Below are 22812 nucleotides of genomic sequence, written 5' to 3'. Positions count from 1 at the left end.
CCTGATCTCTCGGTCAAAAGGCTTAGCCGATTAGCGTAGCTCAACATCCAAATGTTAATAAATTCATTCAAGATTCCTCCCCCCCCCCAACCAACAGACGCTAACGCTAATTTAAACTAGCTCCCACCTCTCTTACTTCTCCTCAAATCTACCTGCCCTCCTCGTCGCTAACACCCATGTCACTCATATACACACACACACTAGCTAATCACCGAGTACAACTCTTGTGACGCGATCAAAGACTAAGACTAAGACTAAGACTAAGACTGCTTTATTGATCCTTACGGAAATTTGTTGTGATTACAAGGACTCGTTTCTCATATAAAGACAACACAACAGAAAAATACACATAAATTCAACAGACAACATAAAGAGTTCATTCAGCGACTACACACAGGTATCTTGGTGCATTTCATGTTCCCTGATCAATGAGTGGCGGTGATAGAGTCTGACCGAGTGAGGTACGAACGAGTTTTTGTACCGCTCCGTTCTTGTTTTGATTGACAGCAGTCGCCCACTTCGCGACGACCTGGCGTAGTTCTGATGGAGCGGGTGGCCGTTGTCTTCCAAGATTTTTTCGATTTTTCTTAGGCACGTTTGTTCAAAAAGTTCCTTTAAATGTGGTAATGTTGTGAGTGTAATTTTTGATGCTTTTTTAATGATGTTTTCTAGACGTTGCAACAGTTTAGATGAGGCGTTGCCTTGCCAACAACTTATTCCGTATGTTAGCAGATTTTGTACAGTCGCGCCGTAAAATGTCTCAAGGATCTTCTTATTTAATTTAAAACTGTTGAGTTTGTATAGAAAAAAGAGTCGCTGGGCTGTTTTCTTTGTCAGAGTTCCAAGGTGGTCTTCCCATGAAAGCTTGTTGTTGATGATAATGCCTAGATATTTATATGCCTTTACTTGTTCTATAGATGTAGTGTTTATTTGCAGTTCACGTATAGTTTGTTTTTTCTTTCTAAAATCTATTATAAGTTCTTTAGTTTTTGTTACATTCAGTTCTAGAAAGTTGTCGGTGCACCAGTTTGTAAACTCTTCTATCGAGCTTCGATACTGAGTTTCGTCTCCTGAAATAAGACCGACTATGGCAGTATCATCAGCGAATTTAATGAGTTTAACTGAGTCATAGATGCTTCTTATGTCATTAGTGTAAAGAGTGTATAGCACAGGAGAAAGTACACAACCTTGTGGAGCACCCGTACATAGTACTCGAGTTGACGATTTGGTGTTGTTGACTTTAACATACTGGGGCCGTTGGGTTAAAAAGTTTAGAACCCATGCTTGCAAGTAAGGGCTTACATTTAAGTTACTCAGTTTGTTTATCATTAGATGTGGCTGTATGGTATTGAAAGCCGAGGAAAAATCTACGAAGAGGACTCGTGCATATGTTTTGGGTATATCGAGATGCTTATAAAGCTGGTCCAAAAGCAATAGAATGGCATCCTCAGTTCCTCTAGCTGCTTTGTATGCAAATTGGTGAGGGTCTAGGCTGTTATTGACTTTTGCTACAAGTTGTTTAAGAATATATTTTTCAAAACATTTCATAACAATAGGTGTTAGTGCTACTGGGCGGAAATCATTTAAGCAATCTATTTTTGGTTTCTTAGGCACTGGTATGATTTCTGAAGTTTTCCAGATGTTTGGAATTACGCACGTTTGCAATGACTGGTTAAAGATATGACAGAAGATAGAAGAAATTTGCTCCGCACATAGCTTGATCAGCTTGCCACTAATTTTGTCCGGTCCACAAGCTTTTGTTACGTCTACTCTCTTAAATAACAATGTCACTTCATCCTCCGTTACAAAATTGACGTAGGGCTCTTGTTTTCCTTTGGACAGAGTGTTGAAAAGTTCTTTGTGTAGTTCAACAAAATCTTCTTTGTCAAAACGAGAATAGAAATAATTTAGTTCGTTGGCGAATTTCTCATCATCAGCCACTAAAATTTGTTTTCGTTTTGAGGCGCAGCCTGTTATTTTCTTTAATCCCTCCCAGCATTGTTTTGAGTTGTTCTTTGCAAAGAAATTCTCAATTTTTTCTTTGTATGTTTTTTTCCCTTCAATTATTGCTTTTCTCAGTTTATTTTTAGCATTTATAAACTCTTCGTTGCTAGCCTTATACTTTGTTTTCTTTTCAGTAATAAGGTGTTTGATTTTTTTGGTCATCCAGGGCTTATTGTTTCCATAGACTTGTATTGTTTTTGTTGGAATTGTTAACTCCTCGCAGAATGATAGATATGAGGTAACAGTTTCTGTTAGTTCGTTAATGTCTGGACAGTTCTCAATAAAGATTTCCCAGTTAGTTTTCTCAACGCATCCTCGTAGTTTTTCTACAGCCTCTTCAGACCACATCTTGACCGTTTTTATAACTTTCTTTGTAGTTTTAAGAGTAGGTTTGTAATTTGGTATGAGATGGAGTAATACATGGTCAGATTCTCCAAGTGGGAACAAACTTTTACATTTGTAAGCCTGCTTAATGTTTACGTAGCATTTGTCGAGCGTTCTGCCCTGCCTTGTGGGGAGGGAGACATACTGGCAATAGTTTGACAGTGTGTTGTCAATATTTAGGTTGTTGAAATCTCCAGTTACGATACAAACAGAGTCCGGGTGTTTTGATTGTACATTGTGTAACACATCAAAAATTATTTCCGACGCAGTCGCTGTGTCAGCCGTCGGTGGTATGTACACAACAACAACACACACCTGGGTGAATTCTCTAGGCAAGTAGTAGGGCCTAAGTGTGACACACATAAGTTCAATGTTAGGGTCACAAATTTTATTCCTGATGTTCACATTATTGGCGTTGCAGTATTCCTTGTTTATATAGATTGCGAGTCCTCCTCCTTTTGACTTTCCACTATTAATTGTTCTGTCTGCTCTATAAACGTAAAATTTATCGAGATCAACAGAAGAGTCGGGTATCGTATCATTGAGCCAGGTTTCAGTGAAACACATTAAGGAACACTCTCTAAATTGATACAAATGTTCACAGCAACCTGTTAATTCTTCCATTTTATTTTGTAAAGACCTAACATTGCCTGTTACGATGGGTGGTAGGAAGCCTCTTTGTCCTCTTCTTCTACACTTAACTCGTATTCCTCCTCTACGTCCTCTCTTCTTACGTTTTGCGCTAGGGATTTGTTCGGTTAAAGCCTTGGGCTTAGGCTCGTTATTAGGTTCCAAGATGGCGGGTGTGTTGTCCATACTGTCAAGCGTCTTACCACAAAACTCCACTGAAATACACGTTTCCACACAAATTAAAATCCATACCAACATTAGAATCCAAAAGACACAGTGTACATCCATTGAAACATTGAGTAGTAACAAATTACATGAAATATTAACAGAAAAAAAATTAGAAAAAAGAGTCCGGTATAATCAGGTCGCCTGCTGTGCAGCGCCCCGAAACTTTTGTTGTTGTTGTTGTTGTTGTCCTCTTGTGTTCTTCTGTAAATATTTGTCCTGCTTTGTTTTTACCGCTGGTTAACTTTTACGCTATTGTACGAGCTGCTGTCGAGGGAGGAAACCATTTCACAAGATAGGGGAACAAACTATTTGACTTTTCGGTAAATTGTCTTGAATTTTTGCCTTCACTTTCATTCATCACATCTCCAGTTTCTCTCTCTCTCACCCTGTTTTTTGTCTCCCTCTCACACTCCTTGTCTCCCTCCCCCCTTCTCTCTCTTCGATCTTAGACTCTCTCCCGACACGTACACTCCAGATATTACATCAAACTCGAAAAAGTGTTAATTTTTTTAAACCCATAACTAATGCGTAATAGTAGCATATTAAATACACACAGTCAGGCCGAGGGTGAGTGTGTGTATTTGTAAAGCGAGGGGTCGTTTAAAAAAAAAAGGGGGGGGGGGAAAGCTTTCTTTCACTGAAACAAATGGACATATCTTGTTGTTACAACAGAGTTCTGTTAGCTAGACCTACAATCTCCACCTAATAAATGTCTCGGCGTGGCCTCGTTGAACAGTGTCTAAATTAATAGAGTCATCATTTCACGAGTTACGCCCCCTTGTACTGTCTCGCGTAGAATAGCGTACGTCACTTGTCATCAAACCCACAGGGTACAGGCGAGGTCACAGACAAAAAGAAAAAAAAAAAGTTGGTGTGCGCAACCTGCCCAGGTCGAGTGACGTTTTCTGATAAGCCGAAGTGGGGGAAAATAAAGAGAAAAACGGGGGGGGGGGGGGGGGGGAGAGAGAACGTCGCCGATTTAGTTGAACCGTGAACCCTGGTGGTACTTGAGAAGAAATAGGCGAGGAGCCCCTGAAGGTGTCCCAGTGGGAGAAGAGACTCGTTTTTTTTTCTCTTTCTATGGCTGACCCATTAGTTGTATAGTTGTAGATCTACATTTCGGCTTTGCTGAAAGTTCATCTTGAACACACGTCAAGGCTCGAACATTCACAAGTTTTGAACATTCATATGGAGGAAATCTGCGGTCTCGTGTGGACACGTTTCGTCGTATTAACGATGTCATATTTGACATTCAAACAATAGCAGTGATGTGATTTTTTTTTTTTAGGAAAGTTCATTAGAAAAAGAAAGTCTCAATGAAAGTATCGAACTGCTGGTCTAATTCTTCTTATTTTCTGACATGTTTTGGATACTAAACAGCAGTACATTTTCTATCTCTGTGATGGATTTTATTTAAAAAAATACTCTGCCATTGTGACCGATGGTATATGTTGTGTTTCACAGCCTTTATCACAGCGCATTGATATTTTTTTGCAACTCATTTTCAATTTTGAATCTCGTAAAAACTTGCCAGTTGGTAACCGCTTTTTGAGAGTCAAGATTATTCTGGACAAAAACAATTGTTGTACTAATACTATAGATAGGACGCTTTTGTTAGTAAATAATTAATCCCTTCGATCTTTTATTGACTTGTCAACTAGATCTGATATCGATCTGTATGTATACATGTAAGCGTCAGTGGGATTCACTTCGTGTTTCAAAGATATACGTTTGATTAGGTCTAGGCTATCTCTTAGTGGCTCTTAAATATACACTGGTGCGTTATCTAATCATCGTTTGAATTAGCAACAAATACCTTAATCTCGTACTGTGACCATATGACATGTTAGATAATGTTTTGTTTTGGTGTTTTTTTAACCTCAAAGAGATAATTTAATCTATTTTTACACTTATGTCTTTGTGTGGTTAGGGTTTAGGCTGTAGTCCTAGTAGATTTTGCATTTCCTCTTTGATCTTTACACAAGAGTATTTTTATTCAAGGCGAGAAACACCATTTTTAGGTAGTGTATAAGTTGGATACATATTTTCTTTTAATTGCTCCTGTTTTTGTCGCGTTACGGAGTCTACGCTCAATTGAAATCTAGCCTAATAAAGTTAGCCACCGTGCTGCTTAACAGGAGGGAGTGCGTTCTAATCCTCCACCACGTGGGGCGGCTCTCGTCCAGACAAACAACCAAGCTGCTGGTGCGGTGGACCGTGAAGTACACATATTCCCCCACACAATTCATCGTGGGCATTATGCGTAGACGCGTGCAGAAGCGGTTTCATACAATAACATCTTGTAATGAAGAGAGTTACCGCCCCCTCCTTTGTTGTTATTAACAATGTTGGGGTAATAATGGAAATAATAAGAACATAAAGCTCCACATCTTGCACACAGCATCGGACATTGACTTTTATTTCGAATATTGTAAGAGACATTCTTTTTATTTATTCACTAATGCGACACAGTCAACAATTTAAAAACAGTTTCCCTATTCCAAGATTTGGATATAGTTCTAAAAGAGCTTTGCAAACTGTGAATGATGCGTCAATGTGACTTAGCGCCGTCTGGCGGTCAAGGGATAAAGAGCAGACGACACTATTCTGTCCAGGCATTATTGTGTGGGATTAAAAGGACAACGTCATTGGCTATGGTAAGAAACGTACGCAGACTTGTTGGTAGTGGTTCTCAAATTGTGACTAGGTTACTAGATATGACCAATGTCGATATTGTAACGTACAAGTTATGTTTGTCTCAGGGCTAGATACCAGGGACACTGGGGCTGAGTGGCAAGGGTCTCGGGTTAGAATCTCGGTGAAGACTGGGATTTCACATTTTGGAATTTTTAGGACGCCCAACTCTGGGTACCTGAAAATGGTCGAGGAAAGTAAAGGTCGTTGTGCTGGTCACATGACGCCATAGAAACTGTTTACCTTTTATGTCGTCTGCCATTTAGATCACAAGTTCTGAAAGGGAAACCTTACTTTAAAGATATGAATGCGTATATCTAAATTGTTTTATTTTCGCTGTTTCTGTTACACCAATGCCCTGCGTAAGCTGCAAGCATGAAAAGTGTGGTGAATCATTTATTATATTAAATATAAATTTGAAACATTAACATCTTCAGATCTTATAGACATTTCTCACAATGTGCGCTGTCAGGACAGGATAAGACTAGAATCTAATACTGGTTTTTACTCCATGTACGTCTCCGCCATCTTGTAGGTATATGTGCCGAATATATTATCTGTAAATGAGGTTTTCAGCTAACAGAAGGGAACTAACTCTTTATATAAATATGACAAGGTTTAATCGTCACAATACAATGTGTTTTTTTTAAATTTATTTTCCAGAGTTGAAGCTGGAGTATTTTATGTAACAGTTGAAGTATTTGCGCGTATGTGCCGTGGGTTGGGGGGGTGTGAGTGTGCCAGCGAATAAAGTCCCCCCCCCACACACACACACACACCATAAGTCTCGTCTTTTTTTTTTTTTTTTAATCTAAACTTTGAAGGAAGTCAGCTTGCCAGTAGTCACAACAGACGGATCTATTTCCGAGCGGGATGATAAACAAACGTCTTTGATGTGAAGTTGTGTTGAAATGATCGCCTTCAAAACAATCACACGGAATCATGGCACACACACATACACTTTTCAGCTTATTTTTTTTATCACTTTTTTTTTTTACCTACTCCCCCCCCCCCCCCCCAAACGGATCTTTGTCGGCCCCCGAAATGCTCAAAGTTTCTAACTGAACAGAATGTTCGGGAATTTAATATCTTTCATCTTCGTAGCTCCTCCCTCCACATCCCCCTCCCTCGCCACCACGTGACTGTAAACTCATTTCAGTTTATTCTCGTACTCCCCCCCCCCCCCCTTTTTTTTTTTCCCATCCTAACCTCACACCTATCGTAGTATTTTTGTTCCTGTCTAGATGACCTATATTTACAATGTAAAAGCGCAAACAGGTCGACACTGCGAGAGTAGTAGGTCTATGTCTGCGAGAGGAGGGGGGGGGGGGCAGGGCGGGGAATGAACACGTCTAAGGAAGACCAAGTTGTGTGTTCAGAGCCACCTGTTCAACTTGTCCGCGCGGGGGCCTCTTAGGATGTTGTCTCAGAGAGAATGTTGACTTCAGTTGCGACTCATTGTCATTAGGCCTCCACTTGATCTCGTTAAATTCTGTTGTCTAGTTTATTAGCCAACAGTTCCTAGAGAAACAAAAGAGTCTCGCTTTGAGTGCATAAGTTGAATTCTTTATAAAGGAGATGGTTATGACCTTTTGCTTTGATTGACATGTCATTGGCTCCGTTTTTTTTTTTTGTGTGGTTAGTTCCAGTAGGTATTCAGTACTAAACAATGTCTACTATTTAGAATCTATTTGTTTACAAGTACACTACGACAAAGGATGGCTGCCTGGTCTTGCGGTACTGGTATGGGCAATGGACTGTCGTTGGGTCGTCTCTATGGTACCGGGTTCATACCCTGCCCGCTGCCATATCCCGTCGTCCTGCGGGAAGTTTGGACTAGGAAGTAGATTATCTTTAACTCTGAAGGAATATCCGAAATATTTTTACAAACAATTCACGTTTATTTAAGGAATGTGAAATATTCACATAAATAAAAACTAATTACAACCATTTGGAATATTGTTTGTTTTTTACTGTAATTTAAACATGCAATTGAAACACGTGAAAAACAAATCTGAAAATGTGAAACTCAATCAAAGACAATGTTTTGGAATTTAAAAAAAAACAACTAAATAAACACGATACGAGCGTTGTACTCCGTAAGTTTAAGATACTGATAAATCCTTGTTGGCCTCCTTCGGTCTTAGAACGACTATAGTTCATCTCGAACACTTTTTCATGTGGCTGTGGAGTCTTGTTTTGGAGAGACACTCTCGTCCACATATGTTGCATGTCAAGGTGTCTTTCGCTTTGGTGGTAGAGGAGCTGGCCATTTTTTTGCATGGCACACTTTTCTTCAAGAATCGAAGCCCATGTTTTCTCGCTGTCCATAGCTTTCTTGGTCACCGTCTCTCTCCAACTAGTGCGGTCTAAGGCTATGTCTTCCCAATGGTCAGTATCGATGTACACTGATTTTATATCCCGTTTTATAACATCCACGTAACGGAGGTGGGGGGCGACCAGATTTTCTTGAGCCAGACGCAAGGTGCCGTAGAGATATATATGCCTTAGTAAATGTCAGATTATTTCATTATCTTCTGTATACAAGGGTCATCTTTGAGTCTGATGATTAAGGATCAGTGCCGCTTGTCACATGACCTGTTGTCATAGGAATTTTTTTTTACATGTGTTATAAGTAAAATGGGCATTTCTACTTGTCTGACTTGTTACATCCTGTCTTGACTTGTTACATGATGTCTTGTTTGTTACGGAATCTAAATTTTGTCGATGATTTCAATTCATTATATTCATTAGGCTAATGCAGTTCAGGCGAGGGTCAGTCCAGATGTTATGGGTTATGTATAAATCAGCTAGTCGCAGGTTGAACTAATAAATACGTCATTCCCTTTGATCTTGACCTCGCCTCCACGCCAGTGATCGCCCAGTGACCCCAGGTTAAATTGATTGGTCTTGGGGCTACGTCCTCGCCGGACCAGGTAGCTGTAGCCGTGTGTGTGTGTCTGCTTTCTTGTTTGTGTTCGAATCGATAGACGGCTCGCGGGGGGGGGGGGGGGCCAACGCAGGTGAGTTGGCGAGAGAGTCAATAGACTGCCCACTGCTACAGTGCTGTCATTAATCTTAGTGTCCACTTAAGTCCAGCGCAGATAACGAGCTGGATGGGGAGAGAGATTAATTCTAAGGATATACATTGAACAGCAAGACGGCTGTGTATGCAGAGCGGTTCTCAAACGTCGTGTTCCATAAAGAGGTTAGTCCATTGATCCATAATCACGTGTGTACTAAACACTAACAGGTCACCGTGATCTCAGTATATTCAAAACAAAAAACATAAGTCTCATATTGTAACGCTATCATGTGATCTTGCCGTTTCTAAAGCAACACCTAACTAGGCGTCTTAGAGCATAGCGACAATCCCTGGCTAGAATGTATGTTTGTTCGCGAGTATTATACACCAAGTAATCTTCTTGTAGACTCCTGGTAAAAATTTCGTTTTAGCTTCTACTTATGGACTTTCACTACTAGTGTCAAGGTCATCATTAATAAGGTCAAGGTCATCTCGTTACTTAGTACTCGTATGGACTTGTTCATGTATCTCAATGTATCTCCGTGTGGTGCTGCTAGTCACGTGTGCTGGTGCCGGTCTGCACGTGGTTCTCCGCACGTGTGTTGTCACCTGGTCAGCCAGCTTCAAATGATTTCCGACTCACGTGCACACACCTACAAGGGAAGAAGTGCGGCCGTTATGGTCAAGCGTGTGACGCGGCCCCGTTCGACCTTTTTTATTTTTTTTATTTCGCCACAGCTCGAGCGTCCACATGTGTTGTTGATATTAACGAGTTGGCTTCGATGCAGTAACAGTGATAACGGCACAGGTGGTGGCCTCCTTGAATAATTACTTCAGCAGACGTGAATAAGTAGGTTTACTTGGATCTGGCGTGCTGCGTCTCGTTTGGGGAGAGGGGCAGGGCGTTTTGTTACGTTAACACGTCATACGTGCTAACCTGTCCATTGTAACATTGTTACACTACTTTGGGGTATGAAAGGCTGTAACAGTGGTAAGAAGCTCGAAAGTCCACTGAAAACATTAAGTGGAATGAAGGTGGGGACCCTGTCAGCCGTTAGTATTGGCTTTGAGAGACAGACATAATTCATGTTGTTCATGTTTTTTTCTGCATTTGTGTCAAGGTCATTGCTATTAGTGTCAAGGTCAAGGTCATTACGTAGTATTCGTATTAGCTTTGGCGCTAATTTGAGATACAAGCACACTAGTAGCCCATCTAGCTGATCAATGAAAGGTTTGACCATAGACCTCGTGTCCAGTTGTGATTTCATTTTTTTTTCTCTACCACAAGACACGTGACCAACTTCCAGTCCTCAGGATCTGATCGAATTTTGATTTCTCCGAGGTAATTCTTGCACACACGTGGCTGCTGGTACATGAGCTCACTTCTGTTAATTAATGTCATCATGGCAGTTTTGTAATGTATATCCACACCCTCCTGCCTCCTATATACTCTATTCTCTCTCTCTCTCTCTCTCTCTCATATAAGCCATCAGCAACAACCTCCTCTCTCTCTCTCTCTTCGGGTTCAGGAAATAACTCGTGTTTATTTGTACTTGCCATTGACCGGCTCTCCTCCGAATTGACGGCTAATGAACTTTTTTCCCCCGTAAGTGTTCTGATTGGCGCCAACGATCGAGGAGGACGCGAGTAGTGGAAGGGGAGGGGAGAGGGCGAGAGCCAGTTTAAAAGAAAACTCTTAAGAAAGTGGGAGTAAAAAAAAAATGGCCACTTTCTCCGACTGTGATCAATTGCTCGGGAAACATTGGCTACAATATGGGCGAAAAATCAATCTGCCAAATTGGATTTGGTCAATTTTTCCTGTAAGTTGGCCATCCTGATTGGCCCGTGATCACTGGGCGCACCGGCGCGCGCACGCACGTCACGAAGAAAACTTATACCATGGGGCTCTCTGATCGGTCTCCGAAAAAAAAAAAATGTCTAAGCGCGTTCTTCAAACAAGCCCTCAGTCTCTTCATAGGTTAAACGAGTCCCGTTGTCTTCGATCGAGGGGGAGACGAGGGGACAAAAATAGATGGGCTTGGCAAGAGGGCTCTCTCGCGCGTTCGATCTCCTGGCAAGTAGCAGTCTTGGAGGAGAAGATGAAGTCAAGGAATTCTCGTGGAGAAATTGTCGTCTGCTCGGAGTGAGAGGGCGGACATGCGTTCTAGTAGTATTGGAGGCGGCAGTGCAATGCCGAGGATTTAACTGGCAGCATCTCTTGTGTTAGTGGATACCGACACTGATTTCTGAAAGGAATTTCTGGCATACATGTAACTATTTTCTTTTCCCACACTTTTCTACGTGTCTGTTTTCAGTTAAAATTGGTATTTTTTAAATTGTAAAATATGTTTTTTTTTCGTTTTTTTTTTAGCTTTACCCCTTTCAGTAAAATTTCTATAGTAGATTCTACTGTTCTTGTGTTGATTGTCAGAGAGAGAGAGAGAGAAGGAGAGAGAGTGAGAGAGAGAGAGAGTAGTAAGGTATTGTAAAATAAAAAAAGGTAATTAGTGACACTGACAGCCAACGTGAGAGAGTGTAAGATCAAGAGATTTAGATTTTATGGCACATAGGCACAATTTAGGCATGTCGTGCCCAATAGAGAGAGAGGGAGAGAGAGAGAGAGAGTCAAAGAAAAGGAATTGACGTTAAAGAAAGAAGAAAAACATGAAGTCTCTATTTGTTTAAGGTTGATAATCTACCAACTGAGTGATTACATGATAGATGAGGCTAGAAGAACTCGACCCCCCCCCCTCCACGTCCACGGAGGAAAGATGGATGATGTAATGCATGCACGTGAAGTAGCCGCGACCATCGAGAACCTGGCAAGTCCATTAGTTGGCCCAGTGTAAATATGTCCCATGGCTGTTCAAAGTAAACACCCGCAGTGTCACGTGATAGTATCAGCAAACATAATTGGTCACGTTGAGAGTGAGCAAACAAAATGGCGATTGTCGAACATAGCCAGCGTTTTGTAGTGCCACGAGGCAGCTCTTTGGGTTTCCCGCCAATAATCAGGGCAGGCTATTTCCAGGTGTACAGCGATTAAACAGTGTCTAGAAATGGGCGCAGGCTGATTAAGTGGCGGGCTTTCCGGACTCAAGCATACGGGCCCCCGTGGCTTTTTAGGGCCCTTTCAATTACGTTTTTAATGAATACAGAGAAGTGGAGTATGTTTCATATGTAAACACACAAACCAGTTGACCACATGTGACATCAAGGCCGGATTTAAGTATGTGTAGGTCATGGGCCTTCTTTGTAATGGTATCTATGCATACGTTTGTAAATTATTTTTTTTGTAGGTAACTAGCTAATGCAGGGGTTCTCAACCTGTGGGTCGAATGACGATTTGCCAGGGGTCGCCTAAGACCATCGAAAATATGGATTGTTTTTGTTTATTCTATTGTTCTATGTATGGGTGGGGGTTGCGTCAGAGTGGGGGATTGTAAAAAGGGGTCGCCGAGCATAAAAGGCTGAGAACCGCTGAGCTAGTGGATCGTGGCATGAACATCACGTTAACATTAAATGTTCCATTCCTAGATTCTTAACTACTAAACAAATAGATCATTGGTTTGATGCATTACGAGACTATTGGCCAAAGGGATAATATATATTACTTGACATGGGGGGAGGACAATTTGCTTAATTTTTTTTTCTTTTCCTATATTTAGCCCTAATTGCCTAATATTCGCCAGTTTATTAATACATGCTGCCTACTGAGTTATTTACTTTATTGAACAAATTTTAGCCAGATGATCCATCACAGCCATCGGGAGTGATTCAATCGTCGGAATTACTTGAACTGGGATGGATTTGGTTAAATCAAATTTCTTATCATTCGTCGACCTACTTAATTCCCCTGGGGACAATATTGGTAGAATGAGCGATTACTTCACGATTACTGTAAGAGTAACCCAAAGAAAATCAAAGTTGGCTAAGACTGTTGCTCAAGGAAATATAATATTTAACATAATCAGTGTTAGGATTTAGATTGGAAGGTGTCAACTAGACCTAGTGTTTCAATAAAAGGTGTCAGCTAGATCTAGTGTTTCAATGACAGGAGTCAACTGGACTTTTATTTCAAACACCGTAAACAGTCTGAACACACCACTTAAAAACACACTAGGTCTAGTCAACTAGATATTAAGGTTCTGTCCGTGGTTGCTTCCAGTTGTCCACGCTGTCTTGCGATTCTCCCGTCCCCTGCTCACACACACATACACCAGTCCATCGATTACCTGGATACTGCGAATCAATTATAAATAGAAAAAAAAAAGGGGGGGGGAGCTGCTTCTGATGAATATCTAATGTTGACCTAGAAATTATGTTTCTAAAAATAGCACAGGTGAGCGCTAGAGAAGATGTGTACTCACGCTGAGATATAATTGCCATGTTCCATTCAAGTGTAACACTAGTATTATTTTCCCTACTCGAGCGACAGCTCCTGTAATGACAGAGAAGTCCATTCAACCAAGCAATACTAGCGCTACTATCTAGTTAAGTGATTCTAAAACAGCTTTCTTGTGAGAACCTTTTTTTCCCGCGAATCTCCTGCTTATTGTAATAAGACGTTTTGACGTGTAAATAAACTTTTGATCCTTTAGATCTACACTGATTTTGGGCTTTCGTTTCAACGCACCTGAGTATTGGCAATAAATGATAAGTCCCGTTGCGATCAAGTTTGAGAATCATTGTTCTCGTCTTGACTGTTGACTTCTTCCTCTCACCTTGTTGTTTCTGAAATAGTTTTCTTTGAAGGTTTTTGATTTGGAATGACGTCGAGTTGAGAAAACCGTCACTTTTACCTGAGCGCACCTGTAACTAACACACCTGTCGGGAGGGACACGTCTAGAGATGAGGTCTTTTAATCTTTGTGTTTTTGAAGCCGAGAGCTGTGTCTATGTAACCTGGCGCGGACATGATAATACCTGAATCTTCCCTTTAAAGTCTGAACCTCTCTATCGGTCTATTTCTCTTTCACTATCTTCTTTCTCTTTGTCCTGCTGTCTCTCTTTACCTTATACTTTACCTTATACTTCACCTTATACTTTACCTTATACTTCACCTTATACTTTACCTTATACTTCACCTTATACTTTACCTTATACTTCACCTTATACTTTACCTTATACTGTACCTTATACTTTAGATTTTTATAGTGTATTTGTTGCAATCTGAGACTTCATTTCGTTTTAAATGCATGTATAGAAACAATAAGTGCAATACTTGTAAGCTTATCATTTCATGTATTGACATGGGGGTTTTGTGTCGTATCCTATTGAAAATAAAAAGAACAACTTAAACCAGAAAAAAAAACTTTAACTCTTTATCTCCGTAATTATTTTCCTCCTTTCGATAGTATTATTCATTTTGCTCATTTGTATTTCACTATCCTGTTGTGATTAAACTTCAATAACTTTTTTGTTTGTTATCAGAAAATGTTGAATTTGGTATTGAATTATATGAGAAAGCATGCTCTTTTTATACAACACAAATTAAAGTTTATAAATCCACAAATCAATTTAGTTTAAATGGGGTCAAATCAACGTTGGCATCGTCAATTAGGAGAGAAAGAGTTTTAAAAAAAAGCATGCGAATTGTAATATGTTTGAATCGGTCATGTAATTAAATTTGTAATAGATCTAGACCAACAATAATAAAACCTACAAAAAGGATTAATTCAGCTTATATCACCACTTCAGTCGAGTACGATTTATTTCCCTTGTTCGAGATACCAAACAAAATAATTAATTACCTATAGTTTATTTACTAATTGCTTATTTGTTTTTCTTGTGTAAAAGAAATAATGGTGCAGAATTTCATCTTGATCCTAGATTGGGTGTCTGAGAAATAACATGAGCAATCCTGTTTACCAGACAGACTGACAGAGTGAGTTGACTTTGACTTTGTAATAACAATCCCTTCTGGCGATATATCGCGATTAGTATAGACATACATATAATGGTTTTAATTGTGTGAAATGTAATGTGCTAACTCATGGGCGGCGCCCAATTATGTGTAAAACATGTCTTAATTTTTATTTCTAAATTGTGATATTATAATAGATGTGAATTGTACTATACAAATAAAGACTATGTACGTAAAATAGTCTCACTCTAGTTCATTATAATTCTCCGAGGCTGCAGCCATGCTGTTCCCATAATGAACCAAAATGGTTTATGTATATATATATATACCCTGCTACAAGGAAATGGCGTCATGAATTGAGTTGATCCGTTACAAAGGGTTGATTGATTTCGTAGACACGTGCTATCAATAAACACGGGTAAGCGGGGCATTTCTGGTGTTGCTTGAATTTTTCATTAAATCGATCCTCGTTATAATCTAGAGACTGTCTTAGGGCTTAGGGTCTAGTTCGATGGAATCGAGCTGTGCCTATTGTTGCGTACGTTGTAATACCCATTCTAGTTTGCAAAATGTTCCGTGAGTCGAATGTACGGATGTTGTGTCCTTTGATCTTTTCGTTTTCTTAAACGTGTGTCTGTGTGTGTCTCTGTTGTGTCTGCCGTGTCTCTAGTATGTGTTTGCTGTGTCTCTGTTATGTGTATGATGTGTTTCTGGTGTGTGTCTGCTGTGTCTCTGGTGTGTGTATGTGTCTCGGTTGTGTCTGCTGTGTCTCGGTTGTGTGTCTGCTGTGTCTCGGTTGTGTGTCTGCTGTGTCTCGGTTGTGTGTCTGCTGTGTCTCGGTTGTGTGCCTGCTGTGTCTCGGTTGTGTGTCTGCTGTGTGTCTGCTGTGTCTCGGTTGTGTGCCTGCTGTGTCTCGGTTGTGTGTCTGCTGTGTGTCTGCTGTGTCTCGGTTGTGTGTCTGCTGTGTCTCGGTTGTGGGTCTGCTGTGTCTCGGTTGTGGGTCTGCTGTGTGTCTGCTGTGTCTCGGTTGTGTGTCTGCTGTGTGTATGCTGTGTCTCGGTTGTGTGTCTGCTGTGTCTCTCTTGTGTCTCTGGTGTGTGACCTTTTCTTGTTCAAGTTCAATAATAATGAACACAATCAGATGTATGAATAAATCTTGTAGAGTGTTCTCGTATCAAACATGTTTTAAAGCTTGGCATAAAAAAGGAAATACAAATAAAATACATTTCTAAAACCGGCCTGTGACTTCCACGGAGCAGGGGTTCCACACATAACAGATGAAGCCTTTTTTCCCCCCTTTAAAACCCGACGTGACCTGAGGTCAGCCGTGTTGCCCCTAATCTCCTAGTTGTTCAGATAAGGCTACTGAAGGTGTACCATTCCTTGGTTCCGCCGTGTCTTATTTCGCATTCGTTCCAGCCATTAGTGCTGCGGTGTCGGAGATAGGAGGGGGGAAACCTGAAGGTAAGGAAGTTGTGCTTAGGACTTCCATTGGAACAAGGGAGATAAACTTCTAGCTAGAACTGGTTCGTTTTTTGTTTTTTTTTAAATAATTTTATTTTATTTTTGTTTAAAACTAAATTCTTTGAAAGTATAACAGTATATAGTTTAATCATTTAGTCTTTTTATTTATTTTTTTATTTGGCATGCCTGCCTTACGTTCAGAATGATTAAATTGTACATAATTCTGCCACCCAAACACCTTTTTTTTCATTGTTTCTTCCTGTTAGAATAGAGATACATGCATTTTGTGTAAATGCAATATACCAATAGAAGAAAAGAAAACATGTACATTGCAATATTGAAGTGTTTTTGTGTCTTTCATCACATTCAAGCTAAAAACTTGTATTTCTGTTCAGGAAGTGACGCGGTGATTCTTTTTTTAATTCTCAGCATATTTAATACTCAAAAAAAATAATTCCAAGGCTAACATTATATGTTCTTATAAATATTCTTATGTCAATCTTCTGGTCTACGTCATTCAAACAGGATGGGAAGGGTAAGGAGCAGGGGAAAAAATGAAATTATTATGAGCGTCTTATAAATGAAACTAATTATATTGAGCGCGCCCAGCTCTTCCCGTCCCACCGTGTTGTGGTGAAAGCCCTCGTCCTGTCCTCGTACTTGCGCATTGATCCGCCATTTTGAGCTTTTCAGTCTACACATCACACACACACACACACGTCACGTGATCCTGACGTTTAGAAAAAAAAAAGTTATTTCTTACTTTTTTTTTTTATTTTTGTCATTGGCTAAAATGTAATTTTATTATTTCCAGAGAATATAAATCCAACACAACTAAATTGAACAGTTGTAATAGTTTTTTTTTTATATTGCTTACAAAAATTGTTATACTATTTAACTACATTGGTGAACTAAGATATCAACACGTCAATGGCCCGAAACTAGTTTCGCATGACAGTACTTACGTCATAGTCAAAGTAATTCTATTTTCAAAACCACATACATATGACACACACAAACACAATGTACTCATGTATCTGGTTCGATCTAGCAAGGTATTACAAGCATCTACATTGCTTATAGTCCAATATCACACCTTATCTCCAGTCGGTTAAAGTTCCGCAAGTTTACATTTCGATTGTCTAGTCACGTGACCAACAAACCTGCGCACAAACTCTGCTTTCGTCCTTGTTTCTTAACCAATACAGAAGGGCAAAAAAGTTAATTATAAGCCAAAGTAATGTTATACAAGCTCTTTTGAACGCGTCTTTTTGAAGCTGGCTGTGAGGCCAAACCCATCAGAAGTCAAGTCATATCTTGTTGTTAAAACACTTCTCCAACGCCCTCGACATCACCCTCGGCAAACCACCGCCGTATCTACCCTGGCGTTTTTTCAGAACCTTGTCATCTCGGTGGTTCTTTCATGCCACTGAAAACTGATCGATGGATAAATCCCCGTGTTGAGATAACTCGCACCCTTTGATGTTTTCATCAATCACAAGTTATCACCCTCGCCCCCCCCCCTTTTTATTTCTTCTTATTTTCCTTCCTTTTGATCCTTTTCTTCCCTTTCGCAGTCGGGTATAATCTAGTAACTTTTCAGCCAAGAAAGCTACTCGACCTAGCCTCGGCCAAGATTTCTATGAACCAACCTTTTTTTGTTTCTATTGGTGTCGGGTATGGTGACCACGAGAAGTAACAAGTGTGATTGATTAAGTTGCTCTGATGTCTGCCCTAAGGAAAACAATCCTATATATTTTGTAGAATATTGCCGAGGGTGCTGACCGTGGCTATTGACTGACCACTATGTGGCCAGAGCTAATATTTGTCCTGTGTGAACAGCGGGGAGTGTCCGAGGGATGGTCCGATTCCATTGCCCAGTCTCTCCTCATGTTACTTTTTAAACATAATTAACCTCTGGTGGTCAACTACGGCGGCAACCGACCACATCGAGTGGACGCTGGAAGCTAATTAGTATAGTCTATAAATCAAAGTTTCCCCGCGCAATTGTTATTAGATGAAGAGCTGATAGTCAAACATTCTGAGACCTTGTTACTTTCACACTAAGTACACATGTGTTAGGAAATACATTGTATCGCTCAGCACCATTTCCGGTTTCACCATCCCCTTTTTGAAATGCTAGCTCTAGCTTTGAGTTGGTAAGCTCGCTACATGACATCCCACAAAGTCATTTGATTTCTTATATGATCACGAATATGACTATGAATAGTGATCAAATTTTAATTATTGACCTTGGTATGAACTTTGAACGCTCGAACTTCTGACTTTCATTAAAAAAAACATACTTTAAAAAAAAAATACAATTATTTATATACATTTTATTCTCGAATTGTATTTATCATTGCTTTAAGAAAAAATAAAAATAAAATACATATTTACTTTATTTGTGTATATCCCAAGAGTAAATGGGGTATTATTAAATTAAAATCTCGGTTAAATGAAGAAAAATGTCATCATCATCATCATCATCATCAAACTCCATTAGAGTGAGGGCTTGAGAGGCTCAAATCCTCTCTTGCAAAAGCCCTGGACAGAAACCCTGCTGTCTTGCGTAGTGCATGAATGTCGCCATACAGGTCAAGAATTTTGGGTTTCCCAGACCTGTGGAGACGGAGATCAGCAAGTCTGGGGCAGTCAAACAGGATATGAGGCACGGTTTCCTCTTTGGACTTTGTCAGCTTTGGACTTATCGTAGAAAATGGTTCTAAACATTTATTAATACAGCGGTTCTAAACCTTTTATGCTCGGCGACCCCTTTTTACAATCCCCCACTCTGCCACGACCCCCTCCCCGCACACACACATATTCAGCAATAGATGAGTAGTCAATAACAATCCATATTTTGGATCGTCTTAGGCGACCCCTGGCAAATCGTCAATCGACCCCCAAGGGGGGCGCAACCCTCAGGTTGAGAACCCCTGTACCATTACCTTAAAGCAAAACAGAAGGATATAGAACTAGATCGAGTAGATCTCTCTTCCCTAACAGGGACTAGAACTACGCGCAAACAACAAACGCAGATACCATTTGATATTTATGGGGCTCCGAAAACCACTGACTTTTAGATCCACAAGTGGGGTAAAGTAAGAGGGGGGGGGCGTAGTTTCAGGGCTGAGGGGCTGGTGGGGTCACCAGGGAATTCTGCATTCGGAGAGATTCTTCGTCCGCTGCAGAGCCGAGACTGGGCAGAGTGCGATACGCGGTCATAAAACAATGAATGGATGACCTCTGGCGACCATTCCCTTGCCTCCCCACATTCAGCTGCCCAACTCTTTGATTCGTCTATGAAGGGCTAATTTATAGAGTTAGTGGTCAAACGAGTCGACCTTCAGATATCGATACTGCATACTTTGTGCTACGCGTGCTGCTCTAGACATCGGTAGTGTTGCATCCTTCTCTTGCAGTGCAGATTCATGACAAAATGATTGTGCCACGGGCGGTATCGATGCTGATTGGATAGCAGCCTAGCACTTAGTTCACAAAATGAATCTGCCCCGGTTCATGTATTTACATGTCGCAAACACCCTCATGGTGTGCCATGGATTATTTATTGTTGTATGTCTTTGATCTCTGGATTAGCAATGCTGATGCTCTGTCTGAAATCGAAGGTGAGATACCCCTTCAGTTGCTACCACTTTTTAAGTAGATTTTTGTTATTATGTAGATTTTGTTTTTCAACAACTTGTAGGACCTATCGACATTGACTATAACGTTGACACATTTTTACAACGTCACAAGGCTCGTCATTTTGTACACTCTCGGACAAGTTGTCGTGTATTGCAGAGGGGTCTTTCCAAATGATGCAAACTAGTTTCAGTGTATATGCTTCTTTTCTGATAGACATTATTTTAGTTTCATAATTGTATTTTCAAGTTTACCCGTTTCTCGCTTTTTTTACATTGGTCATTGACATGGATCTTTTGGGAATATGTAAACCGTGAAACTAATACAGTGACACTTTGTTCCATCAGATAGTATGTAAATATTGCATCGATACTTACTTTGAATCTCTCCTGTCTTTATGGCCATAAATAAATATGTCACTATGCATACGGAGAGGCTATCACAAAAAAAAATACTTACCACAAGTAATGCCAGCCTCTAATTTAATTTGGTAGACTCAATATCTTGCACTAAATCTCGGACTCGACACTGACCCTTGGTTTTGGCAGCCTAAGATTTTACGCACTTAGCCACTAAACTTTTTTTATTTTTTTAATAGAGCATGTTTTGATCTGTTCGTGTATGTGTATAGAAATAATATGTTCAATGATAACTCTTGTAAACTTGATATGTTCATACTTACAGATGATTAATAGCATATAAAAGGTGAAATGAGTTTATTATGCAAAATATGGATAAGCTCACAGTTAAAACACTAAGGGAATACCGCGTAAAGGAATGGTTAAAAAGCGACATGGCTAATAATAAATCAAGTCAAAAGAAGGCCACTGAGTCACCCAACACAGGAATCGCCCCTCGCTCTTTCACAGACCCCCTCCCCCACGAGCCTCAACACAGAAATCAGCTGTGCAGTTTCCCTGTCAATGGCTTGAATAGTGTTGTCACTTGGTCTGAGAGGGAAGGAGGGGTTCTTGACTCGGATCAACTCCTCTTCTAGTTCTCTCTCTCTCTCTCTCTCTTTCTCTCTTTACTTATTCTGATGGTCTCAGTTTAAAAAAAACAACATCTACTTGAAAATTGATGTCTTAGGTAGATTCTGCACTCGACCTACAGCTCAATTTGTAACGCAGACATTTGGGACTCAGTGCACTGAACGAACTCCCAACAATTTGTCTTCAATACCTTCAGACACACATATTCATACCTTCATACACACATATCCATACCTTCATACATACATATCCATACCTTCATACACACATATTCATACCTTCATACACACATATTCATACCTTCATACACACATATCCATACCTTCATACACACATATTCATACCTTCATACATACATCAACACGTTAAAAAAAATATTGGTTGGGAATGTATTCAACACATTATTTCTACTTATGACACTACACTGTATATTAATAAACTGGAAAGCATTCGATCTTACCATATCATTAATGCCTTGGACAAATCTATATATTGTTCTATTTACTCTATCGGGCTGTCCATATTAATATTTCATAATCTTTCTAATGTCTCATTTTTAGAGCGCATTTTACTATTGTCGCAATCTCTGTGCTAATACCTATTTCTTGTATGTGTTAGCGACATCTCCAGCTCTACATCCGCCATGGTTATTTGCGCATGATGTCTTTTTAATGAGATCTGATCTGCTAATCCTTATTGCCTGGTCCATAATTCATAGTCTCTTTCCCCCCCCCCCCCCCGAGAACATAAATCAGCGAATGATCTTTATATGGTGGTAGATGGGGCTTTTAGTCCGCACAATTGATGATTCGGGGGTCACTGGGGGTCAGCAGAGGACATTGTGTACCGAAGAACCTTAGCGATGATGGGGGTCATAGAGAAGACAGAGATGTCTTTACCCACTATAGCCACGCGCACATATTATATCAGTTAAATATAGTTCAAATCTATTTTATATATCCGACAAAGGGATACAGCAAATCACTTTTACCGAGAGAAAATGTTTATCTTGGGCTGAGTGGTAGTAGCTCTTGGCTGTCGAGTCGAAAAAGGTTTAGTTCAAATCTTGGCAGAGATTTTTGCTAGGTGAATTAGATGGCGTCCATCGACTCTTAACAATAGCGTTGACGCCCTGTTTTTGACTACATTCAAAACTGATGACCCCCCCCCCCCCCCTGTGTTTGTAACGTGACCCCTGTGTTTGTAACATGACCCCTGTGTTTTTAACGTGACCCTATTCTAATTGGTTAATTTATGAATAGATCATTTCTTTAGCTTTTTTTTTTCTTCAAATTTCAAAGAAGTTCAGAGTTTAAAATAAATCATGGTTTGACTTTTTTTTCTCAAATTTCAAAGAAGTTCAGAGTTTAAAATAAATCATGGTTTGACTTTTTTTTTTTCAAATTTCAAAGAAGTTCACAGTTTAAAATAAACCATGGTTTGACTTTTTTTCCCCCTTTCAGTTGAAGTGAAAGTAAATACGAATTTCACCTTTTCACATACATGCAACACTGCAAGCACATACACTGGAGAATGGAAAACACACAGACACATTTAAGTGGGACACACAGACACACAGTCTCAAAATCTGTACACATCTCCAGGCCCTGATTGTTTGGCACTATCCTCTCATGTCCTGCTGAACAGAATCATTAACCACATTATACTCAGCTCATCATCGAATTTCCCTCCCCTGGTGTTCACCCCTCCTCACCCTCTCTCTCTCACGTCTTGCAATTCCTCCCACCATTTTAATCAACACTCCCCCCCCCCTTTTTCCCTCCCATCCTCCAGCTTAACTCTCACTCCTCCCTCCCCTCCCCCCTTATCTAATTCTTGGTCTCGAGCTGGCCACTTATAGGAAGAGACAAAGGGTTATTT

At 40.1% G+C, this 22812-nt stretch overlaps 1 protein-coding gene across 7 annotated transcripts in view; it reads left to right on the top strand.

The window, feature by feature from the left end:
- LOC106062824 (E3 ubiquitin-protein ligase PDZRN3-like) overlaps positions 1-22812 on the top strand; it is a 211580-nt gene that overhangs the window by 134445 nt on the left and 54323 nt on the right. The window contains exon 1 of one of the 7 annotated variants that reach the window (XM_056025574.1): positions 4298-5903. The exons of 5 other annotated variants lie outside the window; for them this stretch is intronic. In XM_056025574.1, the coding sequence (XP_055881549.1) occupies positions 5790-5903 (114 nt within the window). In that variant the 5' untranslated portion in view covers positions 4298-5789. Of the gene's footprint in view, positions 1-4297; positions 5904-10989; positions 11236-22812 lie in introns of those variants that run through there. One more of the 7 variants, XM_056025580.1, reaches the window with a different exon arrangement.

The sequence above is a fragment of the Biomphalaria glabrata genome, chromosome 4 (assembly GCF_947242115.1).
Source record: "Biomphalaria glabrata chromosome 4, xgBioGlab47.1, whole genome shotgun sequence".
NCBI classification, from domain to species: domain Eukaryota; kingdom Metazoa; phylum Mollusca; class Gastropoda; family Planorbidae; genus Biomphalaria; species Biomphalaria glabrata.
Note: the sequence above shows the minus strand (reverse complement) of the source record. Positions and strands in the feature narration are given on the sequence as shown.